Source organism: Eptesicus fuscus, chromosome 21, assembly GCF_027574615.1.
Source record: "Eptesicus fuscus isolate TK198812 chromosome 21, DD_ASM_mEF_20220401, whole genome shotgun sequence".
Lineage (NCBI taxonomy): Eukaryota > Metazoa > Chordata > Mammalia > Chiroptera > Vespertilionidae > Eptesicus > Eptesicus fuscus.
This window is the reverse complement of record NC_072493.1, coordinates 1,351,198-1,373,516: the sequence shown is the minus strand read 5'-3', so window position 1 is coordinate 1,373,516 and position 22,319 is coordinate 1,351,198. Positions and strand designations below refer to the sequence as shown.

The 22,319-nt window shown below is 50.8% G+C and overlaps 1 protein-coding gene across 1 annotated transcript in view; it reads right to left on the bottom strand.

Annotated features, from left to right (window-relative positions):
* Positions 1-5,433: 5,433 nt before the first annotated feature.
* Positions 5,434-22,319, bottom strand: part of CES5A (carboxylesterase 5A) — a 70,839-nt gene continuing 53,953 nt past the window's right edge. Inside the window, exons 5-14 of the mRNA XM_054711056.1 lie at positions 20,919-21,052; positions 19,308-19,461; positions 17,035-17,139; positions 15,181-15,285; positions 14,336-14,476; positions 13,215-13,283; positions 11,518-11,665; positions 8,701-8,850; positions 6,039-6,111; positions 5,434-5,947 (exon numbers count right to left, since the gene is read on the bottom strand). Of these exons, the coding sequence (XP_054567031.1) occupies positions 5,695-5,947; positions 6,039-6,111; positions 8,701-8,850; positions 11,518-11,665; positions 13,215-13,283; positions 14,336-14,476; positions 15,181-15,285; positions 17,035-17,139; positions 19,308-19,461; positions 20,919-21,052 (1,332 nt within the window). The 3' untranslated portion in view covers positions 5,434-5,694. The remainder of the gene's footprint in view (positions 5,948-6,038; positions 6,112-8,700; positions 8,851-11,517; positions 11,666-13,214; positions 13,284-14,335; positions 14,477-15,180; positions 15,286-17,034; positions 17,140-19,307; positions 19,462-20,918; positions 21,053-22,319) is intronic.

The window sequence follows — 22,319 nt, the reverse complement described above, 5'->3', positions numbered from 1 at the left end:
CGGCCTGATCCCACAGGCCAGCCCGAGGGACCCCACTGGTGCATGCAGTTGTGCACTGGGCCTCTAGTATAAGATATAATATTGTTACACTAATTTATATACTAACCTACATACCCTATTATATTCTACTAGCGCTCCCATTGCAGGAAAAATCCTGCAATAGGGTTTCCTGCTGCACTCTACCCCGCCCTGCCTGGACTCCTCCCTTGTCCCCCACCCCGCCTTCTCCGCCAGCCCCCCTGCTTTTCTCCCTTCTCCGCCAGCCCGCCTGCTTTTCCATTCTCCCCCGGCCCCGCCTCCCGCTCCTCCCTTCTCCCCCACCCCGCCTTCTCCGCCAGCCCGCCTGCTTTTCCCTTCTCCCCCGGCCCCGCCTCCCGCTCCTCCCTTCTCCCCCACCCCGCCTTCTCCGCCAGCCTGCCTGCTTTTCCCTTCTCCCCCGGCCCCGCCTCCGCTCCTCCCTTCTCCCCTGCCCCGCCTTCTCCGCCAGCCTGCCTGCTTTTCCCTTCTCCCCCGGCCCCACCTCCGCTCCTCCCTTCTCCCCCGGCCCCGCCTGCTCTCCTCCCTTCTCCCCCGCCCCGCCTCCGCTCCTCCCTTCTCCTCCCCCCCGGCTTGCTTGCTTCTCCACAGCTTTGCTCTCTTCTGCAGCTCTTGGCTTCTTTCTATGCTGTCTTGATATGCAAATTAGCCACCATCTTTGTTGGGGTAATTTGCATGCTTGTCCTGATTGGTTGGTGGGCGTGGCTTGGCTGGTGGGTGTGGCTTGGGCATAATGAAGGTGCAGTCAATTTGCATATTTGTCTATTATTAGGTAGGATATCATTTCCTACATGTATATTATATTCCATTAAAACTTAAAAATATGTTCCCGGCCTTCAGAACATACTATCTAATGGAGGAAACAAGACTCTCACAGAAACATTACCAAAGACTATGTAAGTATTAGAAATGAATAGAACACAAATAGTCAACTGTGCAATTATTCTGATCAGGACGCTAGTGTATGTACTCACAGAAATCCTAGTTAAACTTACCTAAAGAAGATATTGAATGTATTGGCCCTTATACAGGAAAATTCCAGGAGGTATACAGAGCTTCAAGTGTAATTATAGAAAGGGGCCCAGAGAGATTAGGTAAACAGATGATGGATGGATGGATGGACAGCTAGATGGGTAGATGAATTCACGTCTTATCAATCACTCCACCCCACCCCCACCCCCAGAAAAGAAAGAAGTCTGTTTCCTACAGGTCAGGGTTAAAAGCGACCCCCCTAAGCCTCCAAGGTATGCTCCAGCCACCTTGCCAAATGCAGCCACGCTGCCCACTGGGCTGCCCCTCCCACCCCCCGGCTACCACTGAACGCCCATGCTGTTCCCACCACACCGTGCCGGCCTTTATCCTCCTGTCCAACCTGAACTCTGACCTGTCCACGGAGAACAAGTCTCTTTGCCAACGAATTGCTTTGTACTGTGACAAATACCCTTCCTTCCCAGGGAATAAAACGAACTCTTAACACAAACTTTTAGCAGAACACAAGGCTGTGCCGAATGGGTCCATCTTGCTGTGGGGAGGTTTGTCTTGTGTATGTGTTGTCCGGGGCAGCGCCAGGCAGGGCAGCTTCCGGGTGCATGGGTGAGCCCGCCTACCACCCTCTGCCCAGGGGAAAACCTTGACCTGCAGCCAGGGTCAGAGGCTGAGAAGGAGGGGAACTGGGCTTTGGGGTTGGGCAGAAAGGTCCAGAGTCCAAAGTGCCCTTGAGGGAGGAACAGGGCGCCACAGGGGAGAGGAGGCGGCGCCTAGATGCAGGATGGGGACTATGAACGGGAGGAAAGAAAACCACGGGCTGGCCCCACCTCTGCCCTCCTGCGAGTTCCTTCAGTCAGACTCTCCAGGTCAGAGAGCCCTTCTCACCTTCCAGATGCTACAGGGGGGGAAGTGTGGGGGGGGGAAAACAAGGATAAATGGTGGTAGTTTGTAATTTAACTGTTTTGACTTGTTCTTTTCCCTCCAGGTTCTCCAGTCTCCATCCCATCACAACCACCTAGAAGCCTGGAAGGGAAGCCTTTTTTTCCCTTTTGTGATGCTGCCCTCTGCTGGCCATTAGGAAATTCACAGGCAAAAACATCTGGTTTGTTTCTGCAGTTTTGTTTGGGTTCGATTTAGTGATTCAGATCCAAGATTGTTTGGGAGGGGAAGAAAAGGATTTTCTGTAAAAACCTACATGTTTAATCAGAAAGCAATGAAATATTTTTTTTTTCTCAATGATGAGAAAGCAGAGGTGACTATGAAATACACGTGTTTCCCATGAATATGAAGTGACATGACCCTTTTGGGAAGTGAATTTGTAGAGCATGGCCTTTGACCCTGTGCCTCTCCTGTAAATCCAGATGCCAGAAAGAAGTTTAACTAAAAGCACTCATTCTCAAAGGTGTTCATCAAATGATGCCCACAAACGCCCAGGAGCCAGCTAGCGGCTAAAGAGACGGTGATGTCGCCACAGCAGACAGATGTGCAGGCTGGTTTTTTAAAAGATCCTTCAGCAACTTGGAAGATGCATGTGACACAATATTAATCCTCAGCAGTTCTTTTTAAAATATACTTTTAAACATATTTTTATTGATTTCAGAGAGGAAGAAAGAGGGAGAGAGAGAGATAGTAACATCAATGATGAGAGAGAATCATTCATTGATCAGCTGCCTCCTGCACGCCCCACACTGGGGATCGAGCCCACAACCTGGGCATGTGTCCTGACTGGGAATGAAACCGTGACCTCTTGGTTCATAAGTCGATGTTCAACCACTGAGCCATGCCGGCCTGGCTCACTAAGGGATTTTGGGGGATCCCTGCACCTTTTCAGATTATTGTAAAACTAGAGGCCCAGTGCACGAAATTCGTGCACGGGGGGGCGGGGAGTGTCCCTCAGCCCAGCCTGTACCCTCTCCAATCTGGGACCCCTCGAGGGATGTCCGACTGCCCATTTAGGCCCGATCCCAGGGATCGGGCCTAAATGGGCAGTTGGTTATCCCTCTCACAATCCAGGACTGCTGGCTCCCAACTGCTTGCCTGCCTGCCTTCCTGATTGCCCCTAATCGCTTCTGCCTGCCAGCCTGATCACCCCCTAACCACTCTGCTGCCAGCCTGATTGATGCCTAATTGCTCCCCTGCCAGCCTGTTTGCCCCCAACTTCCCTCCTCTACTGGCCCGGTCACCCCTAACTGTCCTCCCCTGCAGGGTTGATCGCCTCCAACTTCCCTCCCTTGCAGGCCGGGTGCCTCCCAACTGCCCTCCCCTGCTGGCCATATTGTGGTGGCCATCTTGTGTCCACATGGGGGCAGGATCTTTGACCACATGGGGGCAGACATATTGTGCGTTGGAGTGGTGGTCAATCTGCATATTACTCTTTTATTAGATAGGATAGAGGCCTGGTGCAGGAGTGGGGGCCAGCTGGTTTGCCCTGAAGGGTGTCCCAGATAAGGGTGGGGGTTCCCTTGGGGCATGGGGCAGCCTGGGTGAGGGGCCTGTGGTGGTTTGCAGGCCGGCCATGCCCCCTGGCGACCCAAGAGGAGGCACTGGTATCTGGAATTTATTTACCTTCTACAATTGAAACTTTGTAGCCTGGAGCGGAGCAAAGCCTCCTGCATGCTCCACCGGCAGCCATTTCTGTTTGAGTTAATTCACCTTCTATAATTGAAACTTTGTAGCCTTAAGCAGAGGCCTGAGCCCAGCCAGGGTGTGCGGAAAGCTTTGCTTTCTCCATTACCGCGGGCAACCCTGGCCTGGTCTCTCCAGCTCCGTGGCTGCCGCCATTGTTTGAATTTGTTTACCTTCTATAATTGAAACTTTGTAGCTTGAATGGAGGCTTAGGCCTGTCAAGGGAAGGCGGAAAGCTTGTTTCCCTCTGTTGCCTGGGAAACCTTGCTCTCGGTGGCTGTAGCCATCTTGGTTGGGTTTATTTGCATACTCGCTCTGATTGGATGGTGGGTGTGGCTTGGGCTGGTGGGCGTGGCTTGGGTGTAGCGGAGGTATGGTCAATTTGCATATTTGTCTATTATTAGGTAGGATGAGAGGTCAGGGCTCCACACTTAAATACCTTCAGAGGCCAGGTAATATCAGTGAGTGAAAACGGCAGGCACAGGCCTCGGGCGAGTCGTGGGGACTGTGGAAAGCCAAGAGCTCGTGCCTTTGTCGTGGGGTGTCGCCACTCAGGCCTGCGGACTGTGCTGTCAGGGTCCCTGAGAACAGCCGTGCAGGGCACCCGGGCACTGCTTCAGAGGTGCTGCCGCTCACGTCACAGGCTAGAGACCTCTGTCAGTGACCGTGTCCTGGAAGATGTCTGTGGGGTCGTGAGGACAGGATGCCTCTACTGTGCACAAAGCTGCTGTGTGAGCTGTCGGAGGTCCTGGTTCCCACGTGAGAAAGCAGCTCCAATGTTGCTAGTTCTCCCTCTTTCTTTGTTTTCCGGAGAAACTAGAAACGTGGCCTTTAATGTGACAGTCCCCTGATTTAAAACTAGCTAGAAACGAATTCCAAAACCATGTTTTGGCCTTATGTGGGCTAAAGAGAACAATTCTGGGGACCAGATTCAGACTATGAGTTGATGAACCATATGAACCCTAAGTGACTGACATCTCAGGAACCCTCTTATTCTGTGTACCTCATGTGTAATCTTGAAGCCATCATAGAGAAACATGAATTACCCTGGTCCATGAGATCAGGATATAACAGGGATGGTGTGGATATAAGAAGTAAAAGTGCATCCTTGGAATGATGGTATGCATCATTCTCCCTGCCCACCTTCTGGTTAACTGCAATCCCTCCTTCTTAAAATTATAAGTGTTACGTTCCCAGAGACAGCCCCCTACGACTTCAATCTAAAGCAGGTTCCCTTGTTACACTTTCTTAAAACACCTTACTTCCGCTGAGTGGAAGGAACAAACATACACGGTAAGATAATCACTTGGGTGGATGTTGGCTCCCTGTCTGTCTGTCTGCTCACCACTGTCTCCCAGTGGGGATACGCTGGTACATAGCAGGCACCCAGTGTCGATTTCCTGAACGATCGATTCGCCTCCACCCCATCAGGGAAACATCTCTTCTCCTTGGTGTCCTTGGCCTGACCTTGCTGCCTGGAGTGCGACTTCTGGGTTCCTGACCTTAGAAGGTGTCTGGTTTCCATTGCTGAGAAGGAGGCTGGCTGGCATGCCTCCCTCCCCACCTCTCTCTGAGCCACAGAAGAGCCCTGTTCAAGCCAGTGATCGTCAGGGCATCCACGCTTGGCTGTGGCTGCAGCCTGCCTGGATGGGGTCGGAAGACTCACGTTTCAGGTAACACAAGCAGACACCTTTTCTGATAGACAGTCTGCTTCCTCTTGGGTGTGGTGTGTGTGGGGGGGGGGGGGTAGTTTTTAGCCCAGAATTAAATTCTGTTCCCCGCATGTATTTTACATTCTGCTTTTATTTCATATGCAAAACACGATCATTATTATGCCAACTAAGAGGCCAGCCCCCCCCCCCCCCCCCCGCCCCCTCGCAGATGTATTGAAGAAATCTGGTAGCCTTCAAGGCAAATTGCACTTTTTTGATGTTGCAGAGAATTCCCTAAGGATCAGCGAAAGCAGCTGACTCCGTAAAGCAGCTGAACAACAGAAAGAAGCCAACGATGGCGGGAGAAATTGCAGCAGGAGGAGGAAAATCCAGTTCACACAGAGATACCCCCTCCCTGAGAAAAAGAGGAAAAGAAAGGCAGAAGCAGGGAAAGGAAGATTACGGAGAAGAGAGGACCCAGGTGGCTCCCTCCAGAAGTGGCCATGATCAAGGGGAGGGTTTCCGTCCAAAACTCCACCTTCTGGGCTCTCAATCCCTGTCCCACACTCAGGTTCAAATCCAGCTGCAGGTAGTGCTCCTTCTGATCGTAAGCGGGCCACTGAGGCAGACCAGCTCCGTTAGGATTCCTGGGAGAGCAGAAACGGGGGGGGGGGGGGGGGGGGCAGTGAGCTTTTCATCCTCAAGCGCCGGCTGTGGGAGACCCCAAGGCGTACTTACCCCGTCCGAGCAAAGTTGGCCCAGTATCTCATCATCTTCCTGCTCAGCAACTTCTCCTCCTCGGTGGCTCCTTCTGAGGGAGATAATCACAAAATCCGGCTCCCAGGATGGTGCCGAGGTGCCTTGCATTTGATGAATGCCTTTCACATCCCTCCTCCCGGTTTTCTCATTTTGCTTTTGCAGATACTGAGGCTCAGGGCACCTGGGACTTGCCCAAGAAAGCATGGCCTCCAAGTAGTGAGGCTGAACACACATCTTCCCCGTGCACAATGCTCTTCCAGCCACTCCCCTGAGGCTACAAGTGCCTTGGGGAAAGGGACCCTCGCTCTCTCCTCTCTCTAATGATTGCCTTTCTTTATTTGAAGGAGTAATGCTCAAAGCATTATGTTCAAAGCACAAAACCTAAAGTGCAGAAAGAGTATCTAATAAAAATTAGTTTCCCTCCCATCTCTTCTCTCCACTGTTACCAGCCTGAGGCAGTGATGATACCAGGTCCTTGGGCGCCCTCTGAAGGCCGACTAGGCATGTACAAGGGTTAGGCGGACCCGTTTTTATACTCCCAGTAGCATAATGGACACGGATTCTGCATCTTCTTTTTTACTAAAATTCTATCTAGGAGATAGTTCCACAGTGTCGCCTATAAAACTTCCACTTATTATTTATTGTTATATAAAACAGTGTGTCCCCAAAAAATGTATACATACTGTAACAGCTGATAGCTCAATTTTGAAAATGAAATGTATTTTAATAAACACTGCCTCTATAAATATTCAAAGTGTGTGTATACATTTTTGGGACACCCTACATATATGTTTATATGCAGTTATCCTATATAATAAAGATGGTTGTCACGCCCTCACGCCCTTACACCCTCGTGCCCTTGCACCCTCGCGCCCTCACGCTGGGGCTGGGGGACCTGAGGCTGCACTCCCTGCTCTGCAGGGCTTGACGGGGGTGGGGCAGGCCGGGTCTGGGTCTCGCACGATTTCAAGGCACACGCGGTTGGGCAGGGACTTGATTCTGGGTCCCACAGTGTGCCCCAGACTCTGACAGGAGGGAGATTTGCATATACATTTTACTAATTTTCTTTCATCTCTGACACTTCTATTATAGAGAAAGGGCAAAGAGTAATATTAAAATATTTCCTCTAATTAATTCCCTTTTAATATGCACGAATTTCATGCACCGGGCCACTGGTATAAATATATAATTCCTGTATCCAATACTCTATTAAGGTATCTTTACTTATTTCTGGGCTTTTGCTAGTAAAACAAGTGTGTTAGTGAGCAGGTTTATTTTTGCACATGCGGAAGTATAATTGCACACACAAAGACACGCACACACAAACACCCTAGAAGTAGAATTGCTAGGCTAAAGACCATATGCATTTCAGATTTTCGTCGACTTTTCCGTGAACACATGAGGCTGTCTGTTCCCCACACCTGCCCCAATAATGATGGAAATAATTGGGGCCGATTCCTCCGTCAGGACAAGTCCTCAGTGCCCTTGCTGACAGTGAGGCTGAGTGGGTTTTCACGTTTAAACGCCGGACACATTTCCTTTTCCACAGACTGTCTGTGTCTGTTACCCAGGTTCTTTGCTCATTGGTTTTAGAAGCTCTTTAGAAAACACGGAATTTCACCCTTTGACACATATGCCATTCTATTTTTTCCCACGTGGAGAGTCTGTGTACCCATCAATAGCTCAGGCTCTGTAATGGCTGCTGAGTAATAATAAAAGTGTGCTTCTGGGAATTATTTCATTTCATCCCCGTGCGACCTCGGAGGTGGTTGCTATGATCGGTGTGATAAGACGAGAATGGACAAACGAAGGGATGACTGCGCCGCAGCACACGCACACGCACACGCACACGCACACGCACACGCACACGCTCACGCACACGCACACGCACACGCTCACGCACACGCTCACGCACACGCACACGCTCACGCACACGCACACGCTCACGCACACGCACACGCACACGCACACGCACACGCACACGCACACGCACACGCACACGCACACGCTCACGCACACGCTCTACAGGAGCAGCTCTGTCCTCAGTGCCAGGAGCCCGCCTTGCACACCCGTCTAAAGCGAAGTGTTTTAGGGGTAGTTTCTGTGCGCAGTTCCTGTCGCTGTTTCTATTGATAACCTCATCTGATGGGCACCAAACGAGTGGCCCTCAGCAGTAGCCGTCCACAGCATTTACACGAGGTCGAGGTCGCTGGCATCCGGGCCACTTTGGGCGGCGAGGGCGGAAAGGGAGGTTCCTGCCTTAAAGCCCTGGGTGGTAGCCCCGCGGGGTCCGAGAAGGGCAGGGCGGTGGACCAGCAGCCAGAGACGGAGAAGGCGGTCTGATCTTCCTCATTAGACTGCGTGACCGCCCCCCGCCGACCCCTCAGGCGGTGGAACTACGGGAACACGCACCCGGCAGCCGGTTCGCATGGCGGCTTCTAACAGCACCAGGAGGCCACGTTCCGGGGAGGCCACGTTTGTAAGCCACAGAGCAAACAAATAAAGGAAAACGTCCTCCGGCGCTTGCGTAGTGCTGGGGTGGGTGAGGGGCTTTGGCAAACGGTGGGGTGGCCTGTCTTCTCCCCCCCCCCCCCCCCGTGTTCCTGCCCGCCCCCCGCCCCAAACCAGGCGGGTTCCTTACCGAACATGACGACATCCCCCTTCAGGAAGGCGCCTCCGAAAACAAAGCGGATTTCGTCCGTGTGGTCGGCTCTGACGAAAGCCGGCTTGCTGTCCTGGAAGCAGTGGGGCCGGTGCCGGAACTCGTAGAAGAACACAGGTGCGCCCGCGTCTGCAGCGGCGGAGAGAGCCCGTGGCAGCGCCCCTGCGGGGAGCGGGGCTGGGGCTGCATCCCGCCGGCTCGGCCCGGTTGCCAAACCTATGGTGGGGCAGCCCCATACAAGAGGCGACCTGGACAAAGCTGCCTTCCCTCCTCCTTCCTGGAGACCTGCGTTTCCGGCTCCAGAGGCCCTCGCAGCCCTGGTGGCGAAGAGCTCGATGCCCGTCCAGGACAGGCTGCAAGGGCAAGGGTTCTAGTTTTCAAAAAAAGCCCTTCACATGGACCCAAGGTCTACCTCCGTGACTTCCTCTCATTGACCCAGTTCAATGGCCTTTGACAAACAGAACAAAGCTATTCCCTGCTTCCAAGATGCCCCATGTGCACCCCGCATCCCTCCACCGCTCTTCTACGAAAGGCCTTTGTGCTCTAGCTTCCCCCGCTTTCTCTGAATCTTCTTTTCATTTTCCTCTACTGGATAAGGGTGGTCATGCTTACGAAGTCTCCCATTAAAGCACCAACATCACTAATCATTAGGGAAATGCAAATCATAACGAGAATGATACTACTTCACAGCCATGGATAGGATGACTATTGTTTAAAACACACACACACACATGCACACACGGTGAATAACAAGTGCTGGGGAGGATGTGGAGAAACTGAAATCCTTATGTATTGCTGGGAACCTAAAATGCTGCAGCCACTGTGGACAACAATATGGTGGTTTCTCAAAAATGTGCAGCATAGCATTACCATCAGATCCAGCAATCCCACCTCTGGACATGCCCCCAAACTAATTGGGAGTAGAAACTTGAACAGACATTTGTATATCAATGTTCATGGAAGCATTAGTCACAATAACCAAAAGGTAGAAAAAAACCCAAATGTCTGTGGATGCTGAAGGGGTCAACAAAATGTGGTACCGTGGAAAACTGTTCAGCCTTAAAAAGGAATGAAATTCGGCCTTAGTCGGTTTGGCTCAGTGGATAGAGCATCCGCCTGTGGACTGAAGGCACAAGGGCACATGCCTGGGTTGTGGGCTCATCCCCAGTAGGGGGCATGCAGGAGGCAGCCAATCAATGATTCTCTATCATCATTGATATTTCTCTCTCTCTCTCTCTTCTCTCTCTCTCTCTCTCTCTCTTTTTCTCTCTCCCTCTCCCTCTCCCTCTCTCTCTGAAATCAATAAAAAAAAATATTTTTTAAAAAAGGAATGATATTCTTACACATGGGACAACCTGGGTAAATATCAAAGGCATTATGCTGTGAATTAAGCCAGATACAAAATAAAAAATATTGTCTGATTTCACTTATATGAGGTAGCTAGAATAGTCAAAATTGATAGAGACAGAAGGAGTGAGGAGTCCCTGTGTCATGGGGACAGAGTTCCAGTTTAGGATGATGAAAAGTCCTGGAGATGGATGGTGGTGATGGCTGCACAGCAATGGGAATAAACTTCAATTTCACTGAGCCATATGTTTAAAAATAGCTGAAATGCTAAATTTTTTGATACATATTTTGCCATAATTTTTTAAATGTTAAAAAAAGAGTGTGCTGTTTACTTTCCAAGTATTTGTTAATTTTCCAAATTTCCTTTTGTTATATTGATTTCTAATTTCCATTCATTGTGGTTGGAAAAGATACTAGGGATGATTTACATCTTTTTAAACTTATTGAGACTTGTTCTCTGGTCCAACATACGCTTTCTTCCAGAGGATGCTCCATGCGTACTTGAGAAGAACGTGCCCCGACCTGTTGTTGTCCAAATCTTCTATTTCGTTGCCTATTTTTTGCAGAGTTTATCCAGATATTATTAAAAGTGGGGTTGAAGTCTCCAACTATTGATGCAAAACTATTTCTCCCTTCAATTCTGTCAGCTATTGCTTTATACATTTTGGGGCTCTGTGGTAAGGTGCATATGGATTGATAATTGTTCTATCTTCTGGATGAATTCACTCTTCTATCTTTATATGATGTGCTTCTCTGTCTCTTTTAGTCTGTGACAATTCTGTGACAATTTCATCCTAATGCCTCTTTTGTCTGGCATGAAGATGGCCATGCCCACTCTCCTTTGGGTACTGCTTGCATAGAATATCTTTTTTCATCCTTTCACTTGCAACCTATTTGCATCTTTAGTTTTAAAGTGAGTCTCTTATAGGAAAGGAAAGGAGAATGGAAGGAAGAGAAGAAGGAAGGAGGGAAGGAAGGAAGGAAAGAGGGAAGGAGGGAAGGAAGGAAGGAAGGAAGGAAGGAAGGAAGGAAGGAAGGAGGGAGGGAAGGAGAGAAGGAAAAAAGGAAGGAAGGGAGGGAAAGAGGGAGGAAGAGTGGCTCTGTGTCCTCACAAGTAATCTTCTCTTTCTGAATGCTCCAGCCCTCCTTATAGCTAAGACATTTACAAACAGAAAGTAACCTGGAGGTTTGGCCCCAGAAAATTATGGGGAGGTGGGAGTTTGCTCCACGGCCCTGAAGAAGCAGAAGGAACACAAACAATAACAAAGGATCAACATTCCTGAACTCTGAAAGGCAGGGCGACTACACAAGTTGGCCTTCACGGTTATACCCCAGACACCCCTGAGAGGTCCCCCTCAGTAAGGGAACAGAGGGCTGAGCAGGGGGCCGGTCCGCAGGCACCAGCCTTGCTGTGCTGTGGCCCTGCAGGGGGGTGGCTCAGGGACTCACCTCTGTGACATCGAGCCGTGATCAGCCCCGGGACCACAAAGAACACATCTCCAAGCAAGTCCAGAAAACTATTTCGTATTTCAAAAATGGATTGCTCTTCGTGGAAATACTCATCCGCCACGAAGTGTAAATGCTGGCTGGGGATGTGCTGCAAAAGATCACAGTCACAGGAGACCCAGGTCAGTGACAGCAGCCCACACGTGGGGCATCTGCCTGTGCAGGCATGATGCTGAGCGCTCCACACGCACTGGCCCATGGAATCCACACAGCGAGCCTGTGGTGCAAATGATCAGAATCAGCCCCATTTCACAGATGAGGGAACTGAGGCTTAGAGAGCTAAAGTGGTTGGCCCCATACTGGTGGAACCATGATTCTTTCACAAGATTATTTGCATCTAAATCCCATGCTCTTTCCCTAACCAGTTTGGCTCAGTGGATAGAGTGTCAGCCTGCGGACTCAAGGGTCCCAGGTTCGATTTCGGTCAAGGGCATGTACCTTGGTTGCAGGCACATCCCCAGGAGGAGTTGTGCAGGAGGCAGTTGATCAATGTTTCTCTCATCGATGTTTCTAACTCTCTATCCCTCTCCCTTCTTCTCTGTAAAAAATCAATAAAATATATTTTTAAAAATCCCACGCTCTTAATCACAGTATACACACCTCTCTGAAGTGTTTCAGAAACAGCCACCCCTGGGCAGAACTGGCTATGCCACTTGAGGGACCCAGTGCCAAGTGAAAAATGGTTCCAAAATTACAGGAATTTCAAGATGGTGACACAGGACATCCAACCACGTGTAGGACCCTTCTGAGCAAAAGGCCCTTGGCACTACACAGATCCCATGCCCGTGAAGCCAGCCCTGCCCCTGGTACCAGCACTGCCTCCGGGCCGGCACTCACACTTTAGTCCCAGCTGTCATCACCAGGCAGCCACGACTCAGCCAACACCCTGTCTAAGCCGTAGGACCTGAGGCACCCTGCCTCCAGCCTGGACCACGCTGCAGACACAGGACCCTTCCTCAAATGGACATCGAATCATGTCGCTCTTCTGTCCCAGCCCCTGGGATGGAACCTTATATGCCTTCCATACGCAGCAGCCGACCCCTTCCCTGACCTCGTCACACTGCTCTGCCCTCCCTGGTTCTCTCGGTTCCGCCCGCTCCTCTCAGCCCTGATCCTCCATTCGCCAGACAAACCTAACTCCAACTCCAAATCCCTCCCCTGAGCGAGCCAACTGCTCCCTCCTACAGACACCATGGACAACACAGATACCACGGAGCCCTGGGCATCCCTCTGCCCTGATTGGTGCAGCAACGCACGGAAGTGTCTTGTCGGGTCTGTCCATCCCAACAGCCTACAGGTTCCTCAAGTACAGAGATGTGCCTGCGTATCATTGCACCCCAGTGTTAGGGAAGGAGGGGCACGTGGACGCTCACTTAACACTTGGTCAATGAATAAGTGGGTGAAATGGACCTGGCGCAGAGCACACACTGAATAAATGCTTATGGAAAGACGAAAGGGAGGAAGGAAAGGGGTCCGACTCTCCATCCTCCTGCCCGGGATGCCTGTGTGCAGGGAGGGAATGAACAAATGGTTGAAGAATGGCCCTCAGTATTGCTAGAACCCAGGCCACAGCCTGGCAGGCATGCAGCGAATATGAGTCCCCGGTCCCAGGTGGGTTTCGGAATCCAGAACTTTCTTACCAGGATAGTGTGCAGCAGCTGCAGGGCGAGGGACATGTTGGAGCCCTCGAGGATCTCAGGGAACTCCTTCTGTGGAGAGAAGCGGGGCACCTGTGAGCACCTCAGGCATCGGAAGGGAAGCTGGTCTCTGTGAGGGTGCAGGCGCCCCCTTCCAGAGGGGAGGCTGGGAAAAGCAGTGACCCTGCCAGCCCCCGGGGCCATGAGTAGAAATAGCTTCCATGCATCGGTTAAGCAAGTTTCTCCTCTCATTTGATAAAAGATAGCCATCTGTTATACCTGTAGCTTGTGGGACCCCGTAGCTGCCCTGTGGAAAGGCCACATTATGGGCTGTGTGAGTGTGTCTCCCACACATTCCTATGGTGAAGCCCTAACCCCAGGACCTCATAATGTGTCTTGTGTGAAGACAGGGTTTTAAAAAGAGGTGGTGAAGTTAAAATGAGGATGCTAGCTGGGCCCTAATCCAATTTGACTGATGTCCTCATCAGAAGAGGGCATTTGTGCCCGGCCGGTGTGGCTCAGTGGTTGAGCATTGACCTATGAACCAGGGGGTCACGGAGGCATGCGGAAACCTGAATCCATATGACTTGCTCACTGTTGCCTGCTTGAGTTTTGTAAGAGCTCAGAGCATACAGTACGTGCTCAGCTCATTCTCGTGGGATGAACGAAAGGAGTTGATGCTTTTGCAGCTTGCACCAGTGCACCAGGTTAGAGAGCATTCTTGGACATCCAAATGCCAGAACATGAAGTTGTGAAGGCCTGAAGTTTTCTGAACCTGCATGGATTTTAATAGCTTCGAAGTAGGAACTGTGCTTACTAGTATTTGAAACGAGCATTTGTGGTGTTTTGAGCAGAGCTCAAATGGACCCCATTGTCTCTTAGTGTGTTATACAGAGTTGTTTCTTTTGCCATAAACCTAATGAGGAGCAGGACCGACACCTGCCCTGGCTGACCCCAATCCCTAGTCACCTTCCTTCAGAGAGAGGAAGGATGACCTCTCTGTGCTCGGCGGATGGGTTCCATCCCTCAAAACACGTGTGTGATCCGTGGGAGTGGCCGGCTGTGGGAGCAAACCCCTGCCCCTCTGTGGAGGGAGCGACAGGAGGCAGACTGAGACTTCTTACCATGGGCAGCAGGAAGCCACACTCGTGGTTATTGACCCCGATGATAGAAGGAACTGAACGGAATGTTTTTTTAATCAGCAGTTCTAGAGGCTCGTCAGGAAAGAAAAAACCATCCACCATTCGCGTGAAAGACTTGGCTACCTGAAATGAGAAAGGGCGGAAGCTGTCTCTGTTTGCAAAATCTGCTGGCCCCAAACCCCAGCCTCCGAGCCAACCCACTCTAGCAAATGTGATAGGAAAGGGAAATTAAGCCAGTCTTGGTCCATCCCCATACATCCGGCTGCCTGAGCAAGGGGGTCAGCGTCTCTGTGCCTTAGTTTCCTCATCTGCAAATAAGGGGTAATCATAGTATCCACCTACGAGAAACAGTGGCCTAGCCCAGTGGTTCTCCAAGCCTGGCTCCTAGCAGCATCTGTGTTACCTGCGAACTTGTTAGAAATCCAAATTCCCACTGAATGAAGCTCTGGGAGTACATCCAGCCAACTTTTACCCTGCAGCTCAGCTGGAGTGGCTCAGTAGTTGAGCAACGACCTAGGAACCAGGAGGTCACGGTTCGATTCCCAGGCAGGGCACATGCCCACGTTTCGGGCTTGATCCCCCACTAGATGGCGTGCAGGAGGCAGCTGGTCCATGATTCTCATCATTGCTATTTCTCTCTCTCTCTCTTCCTCTCTAAAATCAATAAAAGTATATATATTTTTAAATGACCTACAGTCCACATTTTTACAGCCATTACCATGAATCCCCAGCCCCCATACCTTTCCAAGTCCCAAGTCAAAGTAAATAAGAGCGGTCAGGTTTGTCCACCATTCCATTCAAAGGGCAGCCCTGCCCAGACCCTTCACCTGGCCGATGCTCAGCAGCTCCTGGGAGGACTTTGCCCTCAGACACCGCAGCAGGGCCTCGGAGTCGTCCGCTCTGCAGCCGCAGATATTTGCAATCATCTGCAACTGTTGGCAGAGAAGGACCAGGTTAGAGCACAGTAGGGACAGCCTCTGGGAAATGAAGCGTGGAGACAGTCCTCTGTCCAGTCCCAGGCCGGTCCTTCCTATACGACGCCCAACCTGCTGGCCCTCCCCATTCTCGTGTCCCTGTCATAGAATGGACACAGTGAGGGCAGGCTGGCCCGGGTCATCCTTACGCTCTCGCTTGACCCTCCTTGTCATTTTTAGCAAGTGCAGGAGCTGGGAGTGAGGATCTGTCAGCCTGTGGCCATGGAATAGAGTCAGGATTCCTGGTCATGGCGGGACCTATGATGTCACAGACCTGTGACGTTGGCTCCATTGGCAGTGGGTCCCACAGAGCCCAGAAGCCCCACTCTGGGGTGCCACATGGAGTCAGGAGCCCCAAGGGAGAGGAGCAGCTTTGCAAGGTCTGTTGAGGCCTGAGTCCAGCTCAGAGTCTCTGTTGGTCAGCTCTGCTCCAGCCTCACCCTCACTCCCAGCCTGGAATGCCCTGACGTCCTTTTTTTCTGTCTCACTCTTTAAGACCCAAGTCCCACCTTCTCTCGGATGTCCTTTCAGACACTGCAGTCCCTACGAATCCCCTCCTCCTCTGATCTCCCATCACCCCAAGGGTCCCCACCTTCTCAACACAGCCCTTTGCTAAACACCTTCTTGCTCTGTCACTGAACTTTCCACATGTGTAGAAGGCGTCCCTTGAAAGGAGTGGTCCTTAGTCTTCTGGGATCACAGATGCTCTGAGAATCCAATGAAAGCCCTCGTAAGAATCTGAGGACCACCTCCAAACATACCCATGGATTGCGGGCTTGAAATCCTTATCACAAAATGATTATAGTATGTGCCTTCTCTACTTATAAACCATCAGGTCCCAACGCAGAGCGGGGAAGCAATGGGCATTCCCTATGTGTGTGGTGGATGAATACACACACACCACACACACTGAAACTAGCCTGGTAGATCACGTTACCAAAATCAATTTTCCGTCTGCAGTGACTGTATCTTTGCAATATTATGACTCTGTTTTTGCTCTTGGTGTGTGTTGTTATCTTCTACAAGGTGTTTAAGAAAATGCACCACTAACATGAATAATACCCAGGAGATGGCTCCATAGCCCATTGTTTAATTAATATTCATTCAATGAATCAGCTCATTAGTGAACTCATTCCTCGGGCAAACGTTTCGAGTCGCCTAACGTACACCAGACGTTATGCTGGGACGTGGAAGAGACATGGGCCTTGGTCTCCAGGTCCTTACTGTCTGAGTGCAAAGACGAGATGACAGATGACGAACATCTGGGACATACGCCTCCCCTCCCCCTCCCAATCTCCTGCCAGACAATATTAATAAGTCACAGTGTTATTTCCTACTGAGCTGGCAAGAGCATCAGGATCTTATCAGAGTACTCTAGGTGGAATAGAGTAGGTACAGGGGACTAAGATATATATCACAAACAAAGATTGATGGATACAATGTGAGAACTGTCACATACACACACACCTGCACACACACACATGAACACACACACATGCACACACATTCACGCGCGCACACAGGCACACCAGCAGCATTGCACTGTGCACCTGGACCCATTTCCTACTGAACCAGGCCTTCCATGGAGCAACATGTTTCGCCTCAAGTCAACGTCAGATTCTCCATCATGGTCAGTAAGGCCAAGCACGTGGTCTGCTAACACCTGACCAAGGGGAGGAAGCCGGAGAGGTGTTCACATATACCTACATCCTCATTCCTCTTTTCCTCCGGGGCCTTCAGGTAGGGGAGGATGGCCACCCCGCTCTCCATGATGGCTTTGTGGAATAAGTCATGGGCCAGCGGGGACAGAATCTGGAAAGAGCACAGGAGATCCCGCAAAAGTTATCCAGGGGCTTCCCGCCCATCACACACCGCCCACCCCTTCCGTAAGGAAAACTTCCCAGGAAGCCTGCTTTAGAGAGCTAACCTCAGAGAAGGAAAAGTCCTGGTTGGGGGGTTCGAGGACTAGTTGGGAAGGTTTGGGCAAGTTAAATAACCTCTCTGAGCCCCATGTTCCTCATGAACTTTGAGGGTAAGCATTCTGGTGTCTGGGTGCTAGCCCCTTTACTTCCCGATGGGGCAACCTCAGGCAAGTTGCTGGATATTTCTAAGCATCTATTTACTCTACTATAAAACTGCAGGAAAAACTGAGCCCACTTGCCCTAACTGGTTTGGCTCAGTGGATAGAACATCGACCTGCGGACTGAAGGGTCCTGGGTTCGATTCCGGTCAAGGGCACATGCCGGGGTTGCGGGCTTGATCCCCAGTAGGGGGCATGCAGGAGGCAGCCAATCGATTCTCTTTCATCATTGATGTTCCTATCTCTCTCTCCCTCTCCTTTCCTCTCTAAAATCAACACAAAACATATTAAAAAACAAAAACAAAAAACTGAGCCCACGTCACAAACTTGTCCTGAATACAGAAGGCTTCGCACAGCGCTCAGTTAAGTAAGAAGCACACATGAATAGTGGCTGCTATCACTTATGTAAAGTTGGTATAATCCACCTTATAAGTTTATATGGATGGTAAAGAGTACCTTGTATGTTGTCAAATGTTATATAGCAGGAGCTTAACCCACCTCCATGTGACTGACTTCTGTGGTTAGCATGTTACCGGATGCCCGGGAAGTACTGACCATTCCAAACGCAGAGCCCGGAGCGTATTCCGGCCCCTCTGCACATCTCTCTTCCCATCCATTTCTTGCCAAGAGACAGGTGTGTCTGCTTCCAGATCTGCTTTGTCAGTTACACTTGCCATTGTCATTACATAACCAGTGAACTATCATGGGAACCAATGGATGTGTGTGTGTAAAAAGAAAACAAAATGATGTGGGGTTTATTTGGGGGGGGGGGTAACTTGATAGAGGTAGGTAGCTAACTAATATGGCTACCAAATTAAGGGAGAACAAGATAAGAGTAAATCACGTGAGGGCAAAGAAAGCTCCCTACGTGGGCTGCATCCACATATTTCTTTGCAGCATCTTTAAGTGGGTGCTCACCGTAAGGACACTGAACCCCCAATTTAAGGGCAACGGATCCTGTGGGGGTTTATGCAGGAGAGCCTTGCTGGGCCTCCAGTCTGCAGACTGACTCTGGAAAGTAAGACCCTGCATCAAACTACTGGCGAAGGAAGGTACCTTTTACATTTTAAGTGAAAATGTTTACATGCATCATTTTAGCTGAGCTCCTCTATTCAACGATGACAGTCCTGATGACTGGATGCCAGGCCTTCAGCTGTACGAACTTAAGTGAGTTTTCCTCGAATTACCTCTCACTAGGTGATCTTGGATGATTCATGGAAACTCTCCAACAACAGCTCTCGTCCGTAAAACGAGACGGAGCCCCTGACTGACGGTGTGAGGCTCCAGGGAGACCGTGTGTATGGAAGTGTTTGTTCAACACGAAGCACCAATCAGATGTACGAGGCTCATCATCCTCTTTTTTTCTTTTTTTTAACAAAAACGATGCAACATCCTTTAATGTCATCTGGTAGTCACACGAGGGGATTGTAAGCCAATATGAATAAATGGGTGAGAATATTCTCCCAACAAAGGACACCTACAAAACACCAGCCGTGCAGCCTCTCAATAATGTCTCATTAAGTCATTTCCAGGTGGAGGCACGTTGGAGCAGAGTGACATCACCTCCTTTCAGCATGATCCGACCTAACTGTTTTCTTGACTTTGTTTTAGAATGAATCTCCTCTGCACCATCTAAGACGAGGTTCACATACTCATCAAAAGCATGTTACAGCCTTCTGTCCACATACTCACGTGCTCATACAGCCACTCCTGAATCCGAGACCTATTTTGCAAGTATCTGAAGATGAGGTGGGTGGGCGGCACCATGGCCTCCTGCACCTTCCGGCCCTGGCCACGGTACGTGGTGGACGCTAATGAAGACCACACTAAGCCGCACGCCCTCTCAGAGCCACTCTCATCACCCTCATTTTTACAACCTCCCCCACCAAAGAGAACTCACAAGGCTGGACACACTTATGGCTCCCGCCGACTCGCCGAAGATGGTCACAGAGCGTGGGTCCCCACCAAAGAACTCGATGTTCTCCTGCACCCAGGTCAGGGCAGCCAGCTGGTCCATGAAGGCCCAGTTCCCCAGCGCGTGCTTGTCCCCTGTGCTAGGGGCAAGAGACGGAATGAGAATCCTTAGTGGCCACTGGGAGCTGGCAGCCGAGGCTGTGGGCAGGCGTCAGGGCAGCACCACTGAGAATCAGACCTGGGCAGTGGGAACACCAGGCTTGGCTCTCTCCCTCTGCTGGGATTTTGGTTTGAGATTCTGAGGAAAGTTGTGCACCCCAGAAAAATGCACAGTGTCATAAGTGCAATTTCAGGGTATTCATAGGCTCCCCTGAATCCATGGGTTCCAGAAGAGTCCTGCTCCTGAGAGCTGGTCTGCACCAGGAGCAAGACCTCCATGGGCACAGAGGTTCCAATGAATGACTAAGTAAATAATGACAATAATAACAGTAGCGGCAGCACTGTCCTAAAGGCTTTATGGCTGATGCTCCCGTAATCCTCCACACCTGTGAGGTAGGTGGTGCTGGTCTTTCTCCGTCTGCCCCTCTGGGCTTTATCCCCACCTTCTCCACCCTCCCGCTAAAAGGCTGACCTCTATGTGTGCGATCAGGGGAGGCAAGGAGCAGGGGCTGAGGGTGGGATATTAAGAGACCAGTATGTTTATGTTTAATACACCACTCGAGGCCCCCTCTGCTGGGAGGTGGTTTGGGCAGTGGCTGCATTTTCTGAGGCCTAGCTCACACGAATTCCCTTCAATGAAATCTGCAATCAAGCCCTAAGGATACTGCTGGATACCTCGGCCCCTTCTCACAGACAGGGGATCGGGACACGGAGAGAGAAAATCCCTTGCCCAGGACCTAAAATGCTGCAGATTTGGGATCCAAACCCAATGAGTCTGACCCCAGGGTCATGGTCTGGCCATGGCCTCATGCTGCAGACCATGCAGAGAGCATGCTTCCCAGGATGGGTGGACAATTAATGGGGTGGGAAGACAATGCAATGCAGTGACTATTCTCAGGTGAGCATTTGAGGAGCCTTGAGATGGGGCCCTATGGCAGAGACGACTAATGGCTCACACACTCTGTGTCCTTGACTTCCAGGGCTACGCTGCCCCGTCTCCCTTGGGCATGGCCATGTGACTGAGTTCTGCCCATGCTGTGGAAACAGAAGAGATGATTGCCACCTCCAGGCTGCCCCAGAAAGCCAGCCCTCACATGATCCTCCAACCTCTTTGTCCACCTGCTGGCCAAATGCAGAGCCACAGGTGGAAGGAGCCTGGGTCCCTGATTGACCATTTGGAAGGATGTCTGTCAGTCAGGAACCCTCAATTAGATTTTACTGAAGTCAGGAAAATATGTTTATTGCTCTAAGCCACTAATACGTGTGTAGGGAGGGGGGGAGGTTATCTGTTAGAGTTGCTAAAATTACCTAATAATTTGGGCCAAATTTGTTCAATGTCCTTGAAGGCTCCTCCTTAGGATGCTGGGCACTGAATCCCCTATGGCTACACACAGCTGCCCCTTGGGGATGAGGGGTGTCAATCATTTGGGGTACTCACTTGAAGAAGCCAAACATTCCTAGCCGGTACTGGGTAGTCACAACCAGCACATCCTCATAGGCAGCGAGGGCCGACCCATCAAAGATGGAGGCTGAGCCAGTCTGGAAGGCACCCCCTGGAAGCCACACCATGACCTAAGGAGGAGAGAGGAACTTTCCGGTCAGCCTGTGGAGCATCCCCATCCCCTCCCTGTGAATGCTGGGTCCTTCTTTCTTTATGAAGGCAAATGTCTCATTTTCCTTTCTAAAGAGCATCAGAGGTTTTGTATTTGGAAGAAGACTCAGGGGTAAGCATGTGAGCTCCAGCATCTGAGTGCCTGAGTTTAAGTCTGAGCTCTGCCACTGACTAGCTGTGTGACCTTGGACAGATTATTTAGCCTTTCTGAGCCTCATTTTTCTCATTTGTAAGATGTGAAGAATCCAAGTATTTCATTTATGAGGCTATTATGAGGTTTAAACAAGAGTCTCCATCTGAGGTTCCTAGAACAATGTTGGCACATTTCAAGTGCTCAGAAAGTATTAACTAAATATTGAATTTGCGATCCACAGGAAGATGGAGATCATTGTAAGCCATGTATGAAAGCAAAAGCAGCTTAAGCTTTTTAATCTAAGGCTTTTGTTTACCTACAAAGAGAAGAGAAGAGAGAAAAAAAGGGAAGAGAAGTGTGGAAACTTTACTATATTGATTAGAAAAACTGGGACTGAGGAACATAAATAATTATTCAAATGCTATTATCACTATTTACTAGAGGCCCAGTGCATGATAGAATCATGCACGTGTAGGGTCCCCTACATGCTTTCGCTTTCGATCACGGGGGAGCTGGGTGCCTGTCCACTGGTGCACCAGGCGCCGGAGGCTTCTGAAAGGCCTGGTGCCTGAGCGGAAAGGCATCCAGCTCCCACGCTTTTGCTTTCTATCGCTGGTGCACCAGGCCTTTCAGAAGCCTCAGGCATGGCGGAGGCTTCTGAAAGGCCTGCTGCCTGAGCGGACAGGCACTCAGCTACCCCGCTTTTGATGGTCCACGCGGCGGGACGTCAGCTCGCTGCCCCAGAGGCCCCTTCTGTGCCGCAGCACAGCCATGGCACAGACGCTGAGCTCGTGCCGCTGCTGGCGACGCAGCTCAGCATCCCGCCAGCCAAATCAGCTACCCTGGCCACCCCAAGTCCCGCCCCCCCGTGCCTCCTGGCCAATCATGGGCATAACGAAGGTACGGTCAATTTGCATATTTGTCTATTATTAGGTAGGATACTTAACTAGAGGCCCGGTGCACGAAATTCGTGCACGGGGGGGGGGGGAGTGTCCCTCAGCCCAGCCTGCACCCTCTCCAATCTGGGACCCCTTGAGTGATGTCCGACTGCCTGGTAGGATCGGGCCTAAACAGGCAGTCGGACATCCCTCTCA